Raw genomic sequence first — 21,126 nt, forward strand, 5'->3', positions numbered from 1 at the left:
GTTTATGGCTGAAATGAAAATTCTGGAGTTTCTGTTTTTACGCTTAGCTGGGTTTAAATGACAGAATGCATTACGGTTATTGGTCAAGTGCTGCTCTCTTTTATTCAGAGTCTGAAATATGATGTTGACTCAAATTTAACTCGGCCTCTGCATGCTTCCAGGACAAATCAGTCTGAAACATTGTTTCCAGTCAATTTTATTTCTGTGCTGTGACATGTTCAGAGTTACACAGATACTCCTGAAAAAACAAACAAAAAAATGCATGAATATAAATTGATATATTTAATTTTGTGATTGAAATGTGCACACACTAATTGTTCATAATAACATGTATAACATTTTGAATTCATTACATTTTCTGTTTTAATTTCAATTTTAGTTTAGATTTTAGTAGTTGTGTTATTTTTGTCATTATTTATCCTATTTATTTATGTATACACCTATATAGATTTATTCTTCTTTTTTATTTTAGTACATAAGTTAAAGTAAATGGAAAATTACAAATGTTGCTTTGGCAGCTAGCTGAAATACAATACATTTAAAAAAATATATATAATTTAATCATTTTAGTTAACATTTATTTAGTTTCAAGTAATGCACATGTTCTTCTTTATGGTTTTAGTTTTGGTTAGCTATAATAATCTTGCACCAGGAACATGTATTAAGAAATTCTGTTTTTATATCATTTTTAATTTGACTTTAAAGCTGCCATAGAGAAAATAAAAATAAAAAAGTTTAAAAAGTTCAAAAACAGCTAATCAAAAAGCATTTGTTTGTCACATCTTTTGGAGCTTTGGAGAGCAGTTATGGGAATAATTTAGCAAAGCTTACTGCTGCTTTAAGTTTCTTACTGCCAGCCCGGTGTTCTTAGAAGCTAATGTAAAGTGATTGTGCTGCTGAGAGAAGAGCTGATATCAGGCTTTTAGTGGTTGGATGTTTTGCGGTGATGCAGTGCACTTAAGCTAAAACATGATGGCTTAAAGATGTCTACCTTTTATAATTGAATCTCTAGTGTGTTTAGATGCTAAGAGCTTTGTGTTGCAAAAATCCATATTGTTATTCTCCTGAGGTGCATGTTAATGTCATAGCTGTATTTTTGTGATGAACGGTGGCATTTGTAGGTGACCGCTGAGGGGTCAGGTTTGTATTTTTCTCATCGTGACCTCTGTGACCCCACGTCTTCAGGCTCACCTGACTAATGAGCTGATATATGAAGGCAGAGTGGTAGGGTGCAAGGTTAAAGGTCAATCCAATACCAAACCATCTTTCATGGTATTGCTTGGAGAACTTGACTCAGGTAGGCAGAAAAGCAATAAGAAATTAGCTGGAGTGTGTTTGCAGGTCCAAAGTTTATTATGTCTGAAATAGAAATATGTCTGAAATAGAGCGCTCCTCTGGGAAGAACGTCAAAATCACTCTCATTTATTCTCTAGCTCAGGGTCAGAGAGTATCTTTCACAAGTCTTTTTACTGAACCTCAGTGTCTCGGATCTCCGTTTTCTCTCCGAGGACTAACATGGGAAATATTTGAGATTTAATTAACATTTACAATACCTTTCAAAAGTTGAGGTCAGCATATTTTTCAAAATTAAGTTAATACTTTTTCAGCAAGGATGTATTAAATTGATCAAAAATGACTGGAAAGACATTGAAATGACTGGATCAATGTTTCTTGAGCAGCAAATCAGCATATTAGAATGATTTATGAAGGATCACTGATATGACACTGAAGATCGGAGTAATGATGCTGAAAATTCAGCTTTACCATCACAGGAATAAATTACTATTTAATTTTAAAAATAGTTATTTTAAAATACATTCAAATAGAAAACAGATATTCGAATGGTAAAATGTTTGATCAAATAAATGCAGCCTTGGTGAGCATAAGAGACTTTAAAAAAGAAAATAAAAAAAAGTATCACCTAAACTTATGAACAATATTGTAAGTTTTTTTGTCCCATAAATCTAATCAAAAATAAAATAAAATAAATAAATAAATACACACTTTTATTCAAATTAAATCACAACTGATTCGATTTCAGTGAATCAGTTCATTTAGATGGCTAATTTTATTAAACAGTTAAAAAATATTTATTTGAATAAGCACTCAAATAAAAATTGTCAAAACTGTTTGTCTGTTAGCACATTCTCCTTTAAGTAATTAAAAAAAAATGTTTTGATCAACGCATTATAATACAAGTGTTTTCCACTTTCAAATAAAACTGTTGCAGATGAGTGATTTAGAAATGCTTTGCAAATCGACTCTACTCAATCATTGCAAAGAGATAATTTAAAATAAATTCATTCACAAATATTTACCATATTTTAATGGACCATCTAACCCAACCCACGCTTTGAGGTTCTGCATTGTCACCATTTTGTAGCGATTATCATTTCAGCACTGTTTATTAGAGCGGGCTCATGAATGACCCAGAATCAGGGATCCCCCTGCGCTGTCTTGGCTGCCATGGGCTGCTCGGCACATGTGCCGCTGGCTCCTCACTGCACTCTCCGAGCCAGCTGCTCCGCACTGGCGGAGGCTGCTGGGAGAGTTTATCAGGACCATGTGGCCCATCTGGAGCTGTTTAGCTTTAGCAGAGAGTGAAAAAGAGAGAGGGAGTTAGCATTTGTACTAGAAACAGCAAGTCAGCGAGAGAATGAAAGATGTTTGACTGAAAAAGGGCTCCTTTTCATACATTCCTTATCATACATTTTCACCCTTCTTGTCTATATATATATATATATATATATATATATATATATCTATATCTATATCTATATCTATATCCATATATATATCCATATATATACACACATACACACACACATACACACACACACACACACGCATACATACACGCATACACACATGCATACACACACACACATATATATATACATATTCATATTCAAGAATAAAGCAGATTGATTGAATTACCACATTCAGATCTAGCGCTCTGTCCATAAGTGGCTTGCACGTATTTACACTTTGTATGCGGTCTAATTTTTTTGATTGACAAGTGTTTGTGTGTCTCCAAGCAATTTTATCGAAGCATATATACCACAGAGCAGCTGTACATGATGGAAGATGGATTTAGCGATGATGGGATGTGTACTGAGCAGATTTGAACGATTAGATTCTAAGTAAACTATGTTAGCAATCACAGTCAATCCACAGAGCTTGTTTAGCTCTAAAAAAAAATATAAGTCAAATAGATGGCATATTACACAAACAGCACAAAGCAGCATGGCGTATGCTGAGCATTATGAATGCCTAATCGGCATCACAGTCTGGTCACATCATGGTCTGGTCGCTTTCAGAATATCAAAAGATTATAGGGTTTGTCGGTTGAGTAAGGTTTAAGATGAGGCCCAAGTTACAGTTTTGACCATGTTAAAAAAAAATAAGTCTAAAATGCCTTTCTGTGGACTGGGAGTCTGAGATATCATACCAACACATCAAAATATACCTTTATTTACTGTTATCCAGTTCATTCTTTTTCTATAGATCACCTTGTTGGATCCATGAGGGCTATGCTTTCATCCTGTTATCTTAAAGTTGCCTCCATGTTAATACATGCACATGACTGAAAACAGGCTGAATGAATCAGTTGCACACAAAGGGTTTTATACACCCCTCCTCCCCTCTCTTCCCCGTTAAAACTCAAACATCTCTGCCCCCGGGGTCTATCAGTGCCTGCCCTCTCTTCATGGCTCCATCCATCTCCCTCCTGCAATCATTCATCTCTTTCTCCCTCCCTGCGAGCTTCTCCCCTGCTCCACTCATCTGATCCGGAGAGAGCCAGAGCCTGCTGTTGAGATTAGGAGTGACTCCAGCCGCTGTGGAATGCTTTGATGCTCCGGGATCTGGGGGGGAGGTGCTGACACCGGAGGGGTCGTCCCTTTTACCCCTGGCGCCGCCAATGTGCTTTTGTTTGTGGAAGCCCTCCAACTCCTCCTGTTCAGCACAATTTGGTGCTCTTTTAGAGGCGCGTCAGACTTAAAATCAACTGCACACACTGGAATCCCAGAGTGCATGCAGTACCTGTTTTACTTTATCGTTATGCTGTGCACTCAGGACTGTGGAGAGAGATCACATTACACCAACGGAGATCACAGAACACAACAGGCCACTCCGAATGAGGCTGGTTCTACTGCTGATGCAGATGGGACTGCCTCCTGTAATTGGAGGCAGATCAAGTGGAGGAAATTTGGGACAACTTCTCAACATGCAAATAATTAAGCATTAACATGCTTCATGTAATTGCATGCAATGTAAACCAGTAACCATGTGTGTTCATGCATGCCACCATGGTATTAGACCTCGTCCGTATATTTTAGTTATAATCATCGCATTGTGTCCTCTTATTGCTCACTCCAGCTCGCAACAGCTGTTGCTTGTAAAGCAGTATAACATAAAGGTTACCAAAGCATTTTGTCACCCCACCTTTCCTAACCTCCAATGAGCCCCAGGGATCCAGACGCTGTTTCTTGTCCTTTCCAATGGGGCAAACCCTACTCCTCTCTCTTGCCGCTGTCCTGAAAGCTAATCAATGATACAGAAGAGCTCCACATGTAACATCAGAGCGGGGTGTTCTTTGAAGGGCAAGGCACAGGGATTAGAGGAGGATGAATCATCCTGCCATAATCCCTCCCTCCGTGCCTCCCAGCAGGTGCTTGCCCCTCACTTTTTTTCCCCCCGTTTTGTTGTTTCACTTGACTACCCATTCACTTTTTCACTCCACTTCTGTCTGGCTCTCTCCACATCTTGCCCAGCTGGGCTGATCTACAGGAGGTCTGCTTTACTCTGATCTCTTCGTTGTACCTGTATTTTAAGCACACCCTTACACACAGGTGGTGGGGAGAAACTGGAGGCAGATGTATTGAAACTGGAGGCAGATACTGTACTATGACACTGGAGGCATCATTTGAATTCAGATACAATAAAAACTTGAGGCAGACAGGATGCAGGTACTTTGGACCAAAACTGTAGACCATAGGTCTTCAACCCTGCTCCTGGAGACCCACTGTCCTGCGAAGTTTATTTCCAAACTACTTCAAGGAATCCTGAAGACCTTGGTTAGCTGGTTCAGGTGTGTTTGATTAGGATTGGAGGTAAACTCTGTAGGATAGTGAGTCTCCAGGAGAAAAAGTTGAAAACCTGTGCTGTAGACCTACTCGGAGTCATGGATCTTGAAAACAGTAGACTAAATTTCAGGTAGTAACTTGAAATCTGTTGTCTGATTTGGAGGCTGATACCTTGACAACTGTCAACCAAGTTGGAGGTATAGAACTTGAAATCTGTAGACTTATTTGGAGGGAGAATTTAGAGGGAGAGATAAATTGAAGCTAGAGGTGGATTTGTTGGATGGCACTTTGACACTGGAGGCAGATATATTGAAATTCCCGGATGTCTTCTAGTCATTTCTGTTTATACAATAAGAGAGATTAACATAAATGCACCCATTACCCTTTAAACTTGACTTCAGTCACCACTCTTCATCATTGGTTTTCACCATGAGCTAAATGGTAATAGGATCAGAGCCCTAGTTCCTGGAGTGACCTTACCCGTTGTGGTTTTTATCAGCTGTAAATTATGCATGAGCCTCTTGTTAAAAGACTAGCATTGTAAGAGAACCCATATCTGTCCCATTAAGGAGTGCACAGGCTGGGAAGCTCCATGGGGCTATTGTGTTGCAGTGTCTCTCGCCCACTGAGGAAGGGTAAGGCCAGCGGAACCGGAATGCCCAGATCAGTCATTCTCATGGCCCTCTTTACCCATCCTGTCTGGAGGATGTGGTTAGATCCCATCTCCACCCTCCATCACTCATGTTGCAATTTACAGACTGCCTCTCTCTGAGACATACACAAGGCTCAATATATCATTATTTCCTGGTTGACAGGAGAGTCTTGAAGTTGAAACTAAGTTCATTTGGAGGCTGGCTTTAATTGGAGCGGATCATGAATTTGCACAGACACGTTATAATTGGGGACAGCCCCAACTCAGATAGTCCTGGGAAAGTAGCTTGAAACACTGGAACTTTCTAAAACCTAACAAGTTCATGTGCTGTCTACTGTCTACTTAGGCGACCACCTTCTAAGGCAAAATCCTAAACATCACATACCTTCACAAGTTGCTGAATTTGAACTCTTTACCATAGTCAAATTTAATGGGATGCCACTAGAGTTTTAAGTATTTGAAGAAATGCATATATTTGTTTCCATTGAGCTCAGTGCAATTCATTCTGGGATTGCCTCTCAAAAGATGCATGTGATTCTGTCTTTAAAATTTGGCCAAAATTACATATCTTGGAAAGCAGAATAACATAGCTTTTAAAGGCATTGTGAGCATTCAAAATGCAAACGCTGTTCCAAAAGGTAGAAAGCAGTCTAGGGAACTCACTAGATTTTGGAACAGAGCAATCATGTAAGTAATCTATAAATGTATATAGTTTTAAAAGTATCAGAGTCATCAGATGTTATCATAACCATTCTCTTTTCAAAGAACTCGCACATTTGCATGAAGCCAAACAATATCCCAGGAAAATTTCCAGGACTTCCTGTGTGGACTAACTGTATTGTGTTTCTCCCTCATCTGTTTGAGTTTATCATGTTAGGTCTGTATTTAGACAGTGTAGATTTCTTAATAGACATTGCAAAATGCTCTCTGTATAGTGTGTAGGGATTACGCTCATTTCGGCTATCCCAGCATGCATTTCTGTCTGTCACTGGATACTTGCATGCCAAACAGTTGGCCATTATACCCTGTAATGAGGAACAGATAGGATAAATTGTCCAGTAAAAGCAGGCCGTCTCTGAGATTCAGAGCAGTCTAGACTGACTCGATGAACCGTGACATCCTTCGTTGTTTTACTGGATACTTTTTTTGCACAGCTGCATCAGAATTACTCTGGTGCTTAGTCGCATTAATACTTCTAAAGCTGCAGTTTTCAGCTCCTAAAAATATTTAGGTTTCTTATGACAGCCATTGCGAGAAAAAAATAGTTTTCTTTATTTCTCCTGCAAAGTACGAGTTCTCCCCTGGACCAATCTAAATGAGGTTACACCTCTGCCTGAAACACTTTAGCAATCAATAAGTAATGGGGCAGTTGGCCGGCTTGTAAGTGCTTTGTTGAATATCTAGCAGCAACATTTTATAGTCTATTTTTTTTACGCTTGTGTTTGTTGGCTGAAATCTCACTCAGCTGTCATCTAGTCCTCCAGCTATCTCCAATGTTATGATGAACTTTTTGCCTGTGTAATCTCCATTAGTTAATGTCAGTGTTTGGGTGTGGAGCTGCAGACCCCATTTGAACAGATGAAGCCGGTTTAGAGAGTGATTATGCATCTTTTTGAAACATAACACATGGTGTGTTTTAATCTTGTATACACTTCAATTTTTTTTCCATGTAAATAAACTAGAGTTCAATGTAATTTCTTGTTTATATCCAAGTCTGTGAGGCTTTCAGTCTGATTTTTCTCCCCTTTTCTGTCTTCTTAAAGACTTCAGCACATTTAATTGCCAGACCCTCAGCTTTCACCATCACAATTTGATTTTAGTCATTGCTTGATTTCCTAGCCTTTGGGCCTTTGGCATTACAAAAGGGCTGTCTTAAAAAGTACATATAGACTTCATATTCTTCATAAATGCTTCAGTAAGATTTCAGGTTAGTCAGAATGTCTATCACTTGATGCCGAACAGAAGTTGCAGAGTTTCTTCTCTTTTGTGGCATAGCGACAGTGCCTGTGCCATCAGTCACAGCCATGAGAGACTAGAAAAGAAAAAAGATAGAAACAATCTGTCATGCCGAACACAGCGCTGGTGAGAATTGATTAGCGAGGCCGTTGCGGATTCGTCAAAGCTGCTGGGGCTTGGCAAGCTATCTCAGTCACAGTCCTCTGATTGAATGAGATTAATTTGTACAGGAGTGAATGATGTTTGTCTTTTAGCCATCCCCCTTATTTTCTTTAATTCTATGTGGGGAGAACATATTTGGCAGCAAACATCAGGCGTGGACTGAGGGGAGTGCGTGTGGGTAAAATGATGAAATGCAGCTGAAATGGAAAGTGCGTACACGCGTGCCTCCTCTGGCAGCATGCGGAGGGTGGAGGAGGAATTGAGACGTATGACTTTCCACTGTTTTTAGTATTCCGTGCTGTTTCACGGGGAGAGCTGAACTGAAATGTGGAGTCAGTGAGTTAGACGTCTCCAAAAGGAGAAGCTGTGATGAGTGAGTTTGAGAGGCCATGAAAGTTGGCAGTTTGATTTATCCTTAGTTCTATTTATCAGTCATCAGCTGCTGCTGAAGTCTTCGCAGCACGTAATGGAGAACTTAATTACATTTCAAAGCCTTGACGTGAATCAACATTCAGAGGAAGAGTTAGACGACATCTCGCAAGTGTCCGTTAGTGTCGTTTTGTCAAGTCACTTACTCGCTCACAGAGACTGTCTGCACTGATTCTTGAGATGTGCGACAAAAATAGCAATGTTTCTAGAATCAGAAATGATCGCTACAGTGTCCGTAACACAAATTTTATTAGAATAATGACATGATCACTAACTAAACTGATACATAAGACACTTATACGTAACGCTTATAAGTTTGTTAAATTATTTATTTACTTTAACGTTACTACTACGTCCTGACTATGGACACCCATTTCTGCCTAATCTCACAATTCTGATGAAAAAAAAAAAGGTGGCATTTTGAGAACTAAAAACCAAACTAAAAATTCTTAGAAGAAATGTCCAAATTGTGAGATGTAAACCTGTAATCTGAATTGCGAGATTTATTATACATAGGATTGTGAGATGTAAACTCAGAATTGCTATTTATAAAAAAAAAAAAAAAAGTCAGAATTCACAGAATTAATTGCGACTTCACAGTTCTGACTCATTTTATCTCAATATTCTGACTTTATATCTGAATTGCGAGAAAATGTCAGAATTGTGAGAGAAAATGTCACAATTACCTTTTATTTATTTATTTATTTATTTATTTATTCCATGGTGGAAATGGACGTCCATACCTGACAGAGAAGAGGTTCATTACAAAAATATTCCTGTTGTATAAGGTTTCATAGTTGTGTCCCTACTTGTAAACACTGTTAGATTTTAATGAAAGATAAAAAAAGCCAACAGTAAAATCTTAAAGGCTACCTTTCCATATTTCACCCGTTTTCACCATATTCCTTCAGTTCAGCAAACTTAAACGTGTGAATACCTCTGAATTTGTATCCTATATTCTTCCAGTCCTCAACCCAGTTATCAGCATTTGGATAACTATCTGAAGTAGCAGCTCTTGTGTGCTAATCAGACCAAAAACGTGTTTGAATGGGTTCCAGATCGACTGAATTAGTCATGGCAACAGCCAGGCCCCGAGTGGAGTTTTACCATCACAAGAGCAAATGCGTTAAGATGAATTTATTGCTCTGGGCAGCATTATCCGAGTCCCAGTGCCAAGTGGGGATTTTCAGAAGAAAGGTTTTTCTAATGTGTCCATAAACTCTCCATTATATGATAGAACGAAAGTGTATTTAAAATCTATTGTTTCCATTTTCTCTCTCTCTCTCTCTCTCTCTCTTAGGCCCAGACTGCATGCACAGAGGAAGTTTGCTCAGTCTCAACCCAACTCTCCCAGCACCACGCCGGTGAAGATGGCCGACCCCTCTCTGCCCATGCCGCTCACACACATCACATTCCTCTCCAGTCGCAAGCCCAAAACAGAAGACTTCCTCACATTCATATGCCTTCGAGGTATTGCCTCATTTTTCACCGCCTCGCCTTACCATCCATTTTTTTCCACTTTTTTAATTAATTTTTATTTTGGTTTTTAATTTTACTTGGCTTTAATGGTGCATTCATTTTTTTGCTCTTGTTTCAAGACAATTTTAGTAATCTCTTCTAACATAGCAACACAATATGTGCTGACTACGATGCTTCATTAGAAACTGCACCATGTATTACAAAATAATTCAATCAAAGTTGAAGATTAACACGGCGCACTGCAGTCCTTGTGGGCAATTAAATGTGCTATAAATGTGTGATTGCTGCTACATTTAGCAGTAAATTGTAACTACCATCATTATAGGATATCCAGCAACATGGACTGGCTCCACTCAGAGAAACAACTAGTCACTGAATTTGCGACATGGCTAATTGGAAAATATATTCAGGAGTTATTTTTTATGCTCTTTAGACTGCATGTTTAGAGGCAGTTCAGATAAACTAAACAAGGCTTTAATGTGTTTTGTATTGGCTTTGCAGTGTTTCTCAAGTGTTTCTAGTTTCACCAGTGTTAAATTTACTTGCCCCTCAACATCACGTGCGATGGTCATAATTCAGGCTTGGGAAATTTATTAAATGTAAATGTAATGTAAAAACTAAATACTTTTTTGTTTTCTTCATTCATTTGTTCATTTTGTTTTGCACATTTATAGCTTTTCGTTTTTGTCACTTTGTGAACTTTAGCATTTAGTTTTTTTGTTGTTGTTTTTTTTAACAAAACTCATTTTTAACTTTGTAATAACCTTTCATATATCCTTGGCCCAACATCTCTGTCCTGCTCACCTGGTGTCCAGGTAAGCGATCTGAACCGTAGCACCGGTGTCTGGTGTCATGGCAGAAGTGGAGGTGGCCTTCATGGCACCTGAACTCCAGTGCACTTGCTGCACAAACATTGACTTTCAAAGTTAGGAGGTATCTCACCAGCCATTTCATGTTGAATAATGGAGGTGTTATCAGCCTGAAGTGTCACGGACACACACTTCAACAAACATACCCACCTCTCGTGATCCAGGCTATGCCTTTCACAGGGGATTTATGGGTGCCTCCTACTTCCAAGGTCAGTACACAGTGTTTCTATAGAGTGAAGCTCAAATATTTAACCACAGAACAGGTAAAACTAAAATCTTCAGGGTAGCATGGAGCCTCATTTCCAATTAATGATTTGAGACTACAAAAATTTAATTGAGATAAAATTTGAGAATTTTACTCACCATTAGGTCATCCAAATGTAGTGAACTTTTTTTCTTCAGTAGAACTGTGAAGAAGATTTTTAGCTAAAACCATGGTCCTTGGTGATTCATAAAATCCAACTCAATGGCTACCGTCACTTTGAGAGTCAAAAAAAGCATATCAGGCAATACAAAGTGGCTCTTGACAATATATTGAGCTTTTATGAAGTGAAACAATTGAAACTGAACATTATTTAAAACAGTATTACCTGTCTCCCTTTAAATTAATTAATAAATGGAACTTGGTTCTAGACATTTACCACAATCCCATTCTGTGGATTTACCTCCCAAATCAGGACAAAAAAAAAAAAAGCAAGATTTTCAATAGATTTAAGTTCTATCTACTTTTAGCTGTCTGTAAAGTTAATGTGAGGCCCTTTTTTATTGTACATTAATATTTATTTGACTCTTTAAATTCATTTACTAGGATCAGAAGTGTAGCCTGCAGTTTTTCAACTTAACGGTCAAAACAGAAAGGTTTCTCTCCCTTTTCATGCATGTCCTGAGATGTGTAAAAGGTAGGAAAAGTGGAAGCAGAATGTTCCGTTAGTACCGTTCAAAAACCTGAAAACGAAAGCTTGCTGGACCTTGAATTTATTCATTGGCCGGAGTTTTTACAACATAATACTTAAACCTTGCGGGAGACGGTTTAGACTGCTTCATTTCAGTATAAACTTTCCTTCCTCCCCAGGATTTCAGAATAGCAGCCCAGAAATGTCCTGTACCATGCTTTCCAAAAACAAGACGTCCATTAGCCACAATTTATGGCCATTACTTTCTATAAAAGTAGTCTTTTAATCACTTTATCATGTGATCGTTTGAGTGACGGTACCGTATGAAACATTAGCTAGATGCGTGTACGCGATCGGGTCAGCTCAGGTCTTCTCGGACTTGGCCTTAACTTGACTTGGCCTGGTGTGTGAGGTCAGGGAGAGGCCAAAGCCACACGTCGAGGGTATTACGTATCAGCCTCAACTCTCAATGACTCTCCTAGCTGTTTTTTCCACAGCGGCAATTAGACGATGGGCCGCACCTAACTAACCGTACACCACCCTCCTAGTGGTATTATTTATAGATGATACTCCCCTACTGAGGCCGGTGTGTATATTAATGTGTGTGGAGCGTAATGTTGCCCAAATGGCATTGCAATACACTGGTGTTATGAGAAGTCAAGAGTTGTCATCAAGCCATGTGTCGGTTTATCCTTCAAAGAATCCCTGACATTCAATATCTTCCAGAGGGCTCTTTACTTTGGCATGTCTGTTCCAGCCATCAGGAGAAGTGATCGTGAGCAGACACTGTTGATCTTTTGCAGGGGTGGAGGTAGAGAGGATGGGTAAATACAGATCAATGGATTCTGGGTAAATATAGCCAGGGTCAAATGGGCAGTCCTACAATAGCTCAGTTATGGCTGACTGCCAACTCTTATCTGACACAGAGAAAGTATTTAACCGGACCGCCGTGTGCGACTGCTGAGTAGAGCGCAGGCTGAGATTAATGCGAGGTTGTGAAATCTCTAACGGTTTCTTCAAAAGAAAAGTTTTTTCTCCCTTAAACAGATGTAATCTCAGGGGTGCTGGCTTTTGAGATATCAACAGCATAATTAGGAGTGTTTTTTGTTTTTAAAATGTTTTTGTTGTATTTTAGCATCCGGATTGTGTCTTCTGATGCAATGTAAAGTAATGCGCTGCAGACACAATGCAGGAATTACACCCTGACGTAAGCCGTTTCTGTTTTTATGCTACATGCCACTTTAAATCCTGACGAGTATTTAAAGCATGGACAAAGCAGTTTTCTGCATGCGTGTATGTGTTTTTAGTGAGTTTTACTACAAAAAAGATTCTAGAAAAACAATCTAGACATCTGTGCAGATGAAGTCCATGCCTGTTATATCCTGTAAGTCCTCAGTGCCTTTAATAGTATAGAAAGTCTTAACATTAGTAGCCTTAATGGTCTTAAACATTATTTTTGAGGTCCTAATAAATAAGAAGATATTTCCACAGATAGAGCAGGAAAATCTAATTTTTTTTAATTTATTTTTTCTCCATACTGTACATTTCAATGAATTATTCCAGTGATTTTCTTATGTCCAAACTGTTAACGGAAATCCCTGTGTAACCTTGTACACAAGATAAAATGTTTTAGTGTGTACGTAAATATTACTGTTAAATCAATGTGGGTTTATATACTGGCACATACACAGTCATGGCCAAAAATATTGGCACCCTTGCAATTCTGTCAAAAAATGCAACACTTCTCTCAGAAAATTGTTCCAATTGCAAATGTTTTAGTATTCACGTGCTTATTGTTTTTGTTTGCACTGCAACAACACAAAAAAAAAACTGAAGAAAAGTCAAACTTGATCAAATTTCACACAGAACTCAAAAATGGACTGGACAAAATTATTGGCACCTTGTCAAAATTGTAAGAAATAATTGCTTTTCAAGCATGTGATGCTCCTGTAATTTGTATTTAGACACACCTGTGGCAAGTAACAGGTGTGAGCAATATAGTAATCACACTTGCAACCAGTTAAAATGGAGAAAAGTTGACTCAACCTTTGTGTTGTCACACACTGAGCATGGAGAAAAGAAAGAAGTGTAAAGAGTTGTCTGTGGATTTGGGAGAAAAAATTGTGGAAAAACATGGACAATCTCAAGGCTACAAGTCCATCTCCAGAGATCTTAATGTTCCTGTGTCCACTGTGCGCAATATCATCAAGAGGTTTACAGCCCATGGCACTGTAGCTAACCTCCCTGGACGTGGACGGAAGAGCAAAATTAATAAAAAATTACAACAAAGGATTGTTCGAATGGGGGATAAATAACCCCGATAAACTTCCAAACAAATTCAAGCTGATCTGCAGACACAGGGTGCAACAGTGTCAGCTCGCACTATCCGTCGTCATCTGAATGAAAAGGGACGCTATGGTAGGAGACCCAGGAGGACACCACTGCTGACACAAAGGCATAAAAAAGCAAGACTGGAGTTTGCCAAAACTTATGTGACAAAACCACAATCCTTCTGGGAGAACGTACTGTGGACAGATGAGACAAAAGTAGAGCTTTTTGGTAAAGGACATCATGACACTGTTTACAGAAAAAGAAATGAAGCCTTTAAAGAAAAGAACACAGTCCCTACAGTCAAACACGGTGGAGGATCAAAGATGTGTTGGGGTTGCTTTGCTGCTTCTGGCACTGGATGCCTTGCCTGTGTGAACGGTGTCATGAAATCTGATTTATTACCAAACAATTTTGGGGTGCAACATAGTGGTCAGTGTCAGAAAGCTGCGTCTCCACCAGAGATCATGGGTCTTCCAGCAGGACAATGACCCGAAACACACTTCAAAAAGCACTCAGAAATGGTTACAAACAAAGTGCTGGAGAGTCCAGATCTGAGTCCCATAGAACTCCTGTGGAGAGATCTCAAAACAGCAGCTGGGAGAAGGCATCCTTCAAATCTGAATGACCTGGAGCAGTTTGCAAAAGAAGAGTGGTCCAAAATTCCAGTAGAGAGGTGTAAGAAACTCATTCATGGTTACTGGAAGCGATTGATTTCAGTTATTTCTTCCAAAGGGGGTGCTACCAAATATTAAGTTAAGGGTGCCAATAATTTTGTCCAGTGCATTTTTTGGGTTCTGTGTGGAATTGTCAGAATTTATCAGATTTGACACTTCTTCAGTTTTTTTTGTGTTGTTCCAATGCAAACAAAAAATAAATAAACACATGAGTACCAAAACATTTGCCGATATTTTTGGCCATGACTTTACATATTTATTAAATATATTTTTTATTCCATCAAATATTAATTAATAAATTAATACATTTATTTCTCAAATAAATGTGGTGCTAAAACACATAATAAAACATGATTTTTTCCCCATGTTCTTTTGAAAAATGTTTTAAATGATTAATTAATTATTAATTAAAATTATTTTTTAAAATATTATTAAATTGTTTCCTTAAACATGCTGAAACCCTGGCATACACACTCCTCATGATGTGAACTCGAGTAGGTAAGGAGATATGGGTAAATGAATAACCTACTCTATTGCCCGTGTTACATAACAGGCAGCTGTAACTGTATTTTTATGTGCCTTTGAATGTCCTCATGAGCATTTACTTCAATTTCCGCGTCTCTTGGATATCATTGACTGTCCTTAAGACTTATTTATGTCTCTCAGGCCACAGCGGCTGCATTCAAACCACAGCCACGTGTGTCGGCGTGAAGCTGTTGTACTGGCGCTGTGCGCTATGAAAGAACAAAGATAGCTGATTTCAATTCAATTAAGCGCGCTGACGTGTGCGGCCTGGCGGTGGGGCAGCAGGCTGATTAAATTCTCCTGGCGACTCCTCAAGCATAGGGCAAACTGGGTTAATGGATTTGCAGACATTCAGGAATGTAAATTAGAGGAGATATAATCCATAATCCCCGCGCATTCTTGCTGCCGCCGCAGCCCAGAGACAATGTTTTTAATGTCCCCTCTTATTCTTCTCACTCGCCGCTCTCTAGTGCACTCCATACTGCCATATGCTGTCTCATAGAGAGGATATACAGTAGTGCAAAGCAGGGGGGCTGTTAACTGTCTAACATCCTTTCTCTCAACTGCCATATACCTTGACCTGCTGGAAAACCTGTTAACCTGACAGGAGCCCTGACGACCGTGGGTCAAGATCTCAACCTGGGAGACCTGTACATCTATTAGAGGGATACAAATCACCTAAAAGTATTTTTTTTTCTCATCATTTACTCACCCTCATGCTGTTTCAAACCTGTATGACTTTGTTCTTATGTGGACTGAATGACTTGGAATTAGCACACAAGTCATGTGGTTAACATGTTTTATGAAAAAGAGGTACACTTTAGCATGCTTTAAAAAAAAAAAAAAGAGTACCTATGACAGAAATAAAATACTTTAAAAGACTATACTTTAGTGTGAATTGAATGTAATGTTTTCAGACACTTAAGTTCATGTTAATTGTGTTTAAATGTAAATGTATTAAAGTTTAAATGTATATAAATGCAGTTGAACTTTAGACATTTATGTAATTTCATAATTTTGTTGTTTTTGAATGTACTGGCAATTATTGATGGTAAACTAAATATTATCTGGTTATAATGTTAAATATATAAATTCTGTGTATATATATTAGTGCTTTCAATCGATTCTTCGCGATTAACCAATAAAAGTTATATAAAAGCATCCAAAATAAAAGTTTTTGTTTACATAAAATATATGTGTGTGTGTGTGTGTACTGTGTATATTTATTATGTATATAAATACACACGTGTATATTTTAAGAAAAATTTTACGTTTATATATTAAATATATTTGTATATGAAATCATTTATATGAATATAAATATATACATGTAAATATTTTCAAAATATATGCTGTATGTGTGTGTCTTTTTATATATGCATAATAAATATACACATATTATGTAAACAACTTTTATTTTGATGCGATTTAATTGCGATTAATAGTACATATGTGCTTTAGTATGTTAGTAAACATTAGTATAAGTGTACTTTTAAAGCTTAAAAACATTATTAAAACAATTATTTAAAATGTAATTTAAGGTAAAAACGTGTTTTTATTTTATTTTATTTGACAAAGTACACTTTTAAAAGTGTGTTTAAGTGTGTTAAGAAACAGTTGAGAAAGTGTTGTCTCTTTATTTCATCCGTATTATATGCAAGTACTTTTTTATTTATATTTTTAAGATTTTAAGTACAGTACAGTTAAGCACACTTAATTCTCACTTTGCTTTATTATGCTTTAATTGTAGCCTATGGAAAAGAGCGGGAAGGTTTTTCAAAGCTCTCAACTTTTGTTCCATGCATGGAAGAAATAATCATACAGGTTTGGAATGACATGAGGCTGAGTAAATGACAGAATTTTTTATTTGTAGGTGAACCTATTTCTTTAGGGAAACTTCCTCACTCCCTTTAACCATATGTCTGATCAAAACATTCCGCACGGCAACTACACGTCCAATCAGCACGAGGGCTGCTACTCAGCCAGATTTTGATTGGTTCTTCTTGAGCTTCAATTTGAATCTCTTTGGCATTTATAAAAGGGGACAAAAGAATAGCATCCGGAGTAGAACACTTCAGTTGTAATTATGTCTGTGCTTGAATTAAAAATGACAATTGTAATGGATGCCTTCATCTTTAATTATGATCTGTGTCAGCCTGTGAATATGAGAGCACACATAATTGGGGTTTGGGAAAGGTCTGTTTTTTATTTTCTCTCTCTCTGGGAGATGACAGATTTAGATTTGGCTCTGGAGAAAGAAGCTGAGGGGAGAATGCATGACAGACGATGCATGATTGGGATCAAAAATCCGGTTTGTGCACCCCTGACGCCAGTGACCGTGAGCTATAGTTGGGCTACTCCCTACCCAGCATTCCCTGGGGCTCTCAGTAAGCCTCATTGTGGGGAGAGCCTGAACCAGGGACTCATTCGGGGGAGCATGAAACAGATTATAGCATTGCTAGTGTCCTCTTTTGCAAAGCATCTAAAGGAAAGAAAAAATGGTGGAAACCCCAGCGGTTTCCCACCCCCATTTATGACCCTGGATGACCCTCCAGTCTGTGAGCTATTGGGCTTTTGACCTTTTACTCCCACATTATGGGAGTGCGAGATAATGATAATGGCAGCCATTTTCTTAATAACGTCAGGTGTCTGGTTTGTTTGTTTGGACTTGTTTGTGTAACCATCAAAGTGGCTTTGTTTCAAGTCTATAGTCCTGTAGGCTGTTTTATCCACCTTATTATTCAGTGCAGAAGTAAACAGTTTTTTGTCAGTGTGTGAGACTTCTGTTTCATTAGCCGCTGTAGGAAAATAACAAGAAGAATAACAACGTGCAGTAAATGGTTAAAAAAGTTTGCACTACAAACCATTGTGTTCATAATTAGGATAATACATTAAAAGAATATGGTAAGACACACCAGTTTAAAATATCAAGCCGCAAAACGAGCTGTTTTGTACAGCTAAAAATAGCGGATGATACTGGAAGCCAGACACATTAAATTCATAAAATAAATAAAACTTTTATTTTATTTTAAAGGTAAGGTGGTGTTAAAGGGTATTTTAGTGTTATCTTTATATAGTAATTATTATAATGTATTAGCTCTGTATTGGTATAATATTCTGTACTAGCTTGTATTTTTATATTTTACTTTAAAAAAAAAATATATATATATATATATAATATATCATACATGCATACATACATACATACACGCACACGCACACACACACACGGATTAGTTTTTGTTTTAATATTCCTATTTAACTTTATTTTTACTTTAGTTTTGTTATTTTTAGTAACATGTTTATTTCAGTTAGTTGCCAAGACCAAATTTCTTTATTTTTTCCCCAAGTTTTTTTCAAGTTTAAGCTTTTCATCTAATGCTTATTTTATTTATTTCAAATACTGAAAGCAATTTTTAATAGTTTTATTTTTAAGTGTTAGTGATAACGCTTTAATATAAGATCCCATTAGTTAACGTTAGTTAATGCATTAACTGATATTAATAAAGGAAAGGACGTGACGTGTGGCCAAGTATGGTGTCCCATATTTGGAATTTGTGCTCTGTTTTTAACCCATCTAAGTGCACACACACAGCAGTGAGAAGTGAACAAACACACACACACACCCAGAGCAGTGGGCAGCCAATGCAACAATGACAATGGGTTACTTGCATGTAATTATGCATAATTTATTGTTATTGTAATATTAAGTACCTTAAAATAGTGTTAACAAATAATTAAATAGTAATAATAATAAATTATCAATAATTAACAGGTGCAAGTCTTGATTTCAGTAATGTATTAGTAAATGCTGAAATATTAACTACAATTAATAAATGGTTTAGAAATATTTTTCATTGTTAGTTCATGTTAACTAATGTAGTTAACTAATGTTAACCAATGAAACCATATTATAAAGGGTTACCATTTTAGTGAACAATAACAAGACAAGACCATTTCACCAGTGACGCAGCATTCTGGCTTTCTCTCATCTCTCAGCCCTTTTACAGCCATCCATTTAACAGCACCTCGTTAAGTTTCTACTTCATTCAGTCATTTTATTTGTTCCCTAAACAGTCAACCTGTCTCCATTGCTATTATAAATGTTGTCACACAGACCATAAGCATTAATGTGGCATGTCAAATGCTGCATGTATGCAGTGACATCACCAGCGCAGCCGCCCCGGCTGCAGCTTCACGTTAATAGAGAGCTAATGAGAGCACATTCACAGGGCCGTGGCCGACGCACTCATGTTTCATTCATGAGGCTGGCGGAGAACAGCACTAGATAATGATAATTGTTGCCCGGTGTGGTGCGGCCGAATCGCAGACGTGCAGTAGTGCTGGTTTAAGGGCTGATAGGGCTGGAGGGGCAGCTAATGGGCAACAGGCATTTGACATACATCACCTGTGCTGTTTGGAAGAGAAATACTGATGTTGAGAGATAAATATTGCATATTGATAAAACTAGGTAACGTGATGCGTGTCTGAGGAAGACACTCAGACAGAAGGGAAGGCTGGAACGTGGTGCATTTTTTGATTTGATTTGGTTTTGTTTTACAAGTCGTTGATCAAAACGTTTCATGTCATTATTTTTTATTTTATTTTTTTTATTTTATTTTTTTTGTATCCACAGTGTATTGCACCGAAGTTTACATATTTTTTTATTTTAATTATTTTTTTTTTTGTATTAGTTTTGGGTTTTTTTGTTTTGCTTTTGTTTGACTTGTTGTTGTTGTTGTTTTTGTTGTTGTTTGTTTTTTGTTTTTTTTACAAGTCCGTTGGTCAAAACGTTTCATACCATTATTTGCTAATCCACCATGTGTATTTCACCGAACTTTTCAGCTTTCAAGCTTTGCCTGATCTAGGAGCAGCACTTTATTATGGTCCTCCTCACTTGGGTCTGTAATCTTGCAGTATGCTGCTGGTTATCAGCTGGTGTGTTTTAAAACAGTTTCTCTTGAAAGAGAAACATCAGTCAGACAGTCACTGGTGGCTCAAATCTCCACTCAGCACACACAGAAACAGAGGAGTGTAATGTACTCAGGCTTCCTACGGCTGCAGTCTCTAATCTCATCCAGAGCAGCAGCTGATTTTGAGAGGATTATGGTTGCAGTAGAAACTGAGATTACAGAGTCTTGCCGGTTTATCCCATTTTCTTTGGCCACTTCTCAGTAAATGCACTGGGCCTGTGGCTTCCTTTAACACTTTCTGTATCTCTCTCCCCTCTCAGACTCACCGGCATTACCCAGTAACATGGCCTACTTCGGCTGCTCTCAGGATGAGGAGGATCTGGAAGATGAAGAAGAAATTGAGGAAGAGAAACCACCCAGTGTGGCATCTACGTCATGCCAGTCTACACCCAAGAAGGGCAAACCATCTAGCAAGATTAATGGCTTCGGTAAGAACAAAGAGCAAAAAAGAAGAAATGCAGCAAAATAGAGAGAGTTTGCCTGTAACTCACTATGCAATTGTTTTTATATTATAGGTTACAATTACAATTAAGTAATTTTGGTGTAAAAGCATGCAATATTACATTCAATAGTCCCATTATTATTATTATCTCTAAGCAAAACTTATATATATATATATATATATATATATATATATCAATTAATATAAATTAAGCAATGAATTGTGATTTAACATCAATCATTAATTGATGAATGAATGAAAATAAACAAATAAATGGATTAGCAGCCTTAAAATTAAGATTTAAATGTACAGTATGCAGAAAATGTGTACACTAAAGTTCAGACTTGTAAATTGCTTAAACTGGCCGACAATCTTAAAATGGCTATTAAAAAGCAATTAATTAGTGCAGCTCTTATATCAACCTACAGTTAGCCTACCTAGTTAATACACACCAAATTTTTGGCATCAGTAGAATTTATTTTCTTTCTTTCTTTCTTTTTTTCATTCAGCAAGCATGCAATACATTTATAAAATGATGATGCATACATTTATAAAAGATTTCTTTTTTTAAATAAATACTGTTCTTTTGAACTTTGTATTCATTTAAAAAAACCTGAAAAACCAAACATATTGTGATTTCCGCAAAAATATTAA

The 21,126-nt window shown here is 37.5% G+C and overlaps 1 protein-coding gene across 2 annotated transcripts in view; it reads left to right on the top strand.

The window, feature by feature from the left end:
• The window catches only part of jarid2b (jumonji and AT-rich interaction domain containing 2b), a 114,709-nt gene that overhangs the window by 68,777 nt on the left and 24,806 nt on the right, over positions 1 to 21,126 (top strand). For both annotated transcript variants that reach the window (XM_058754271.1, XM_058754272.1), the window contains exons 4-5: positions 9,587 to 9,756; positions 20,291 to 20,458. In XM_058754271.1, coding sequence (XP_058610254.1) covers positions 9,587 to 9,756; positions 20,291 to 20,458 — 338 coding nt within the window. The remainder of the gene's footprint in view (positions 1 to 9,586; positions 9,757 to 20,290; positions 20,459 to 21,126) is intronic.

Source organism: Onychostoma macrolepis, chromosome 19 (genome assembly GCF_012432095.1).
Source record: "Onychostoma macrolepis isolate SWU-2019 chromosome 19, ASM1243209v1, whole genome shotgun sequence".
Classification (NCBI taxonomy): domain Eukaryota; kingdom Metazoa; phylum Chordata; class Actinopteri; order Cypriniformes; family Cyprinidae; genus Onychostoma; species Onychostoma macrolepis.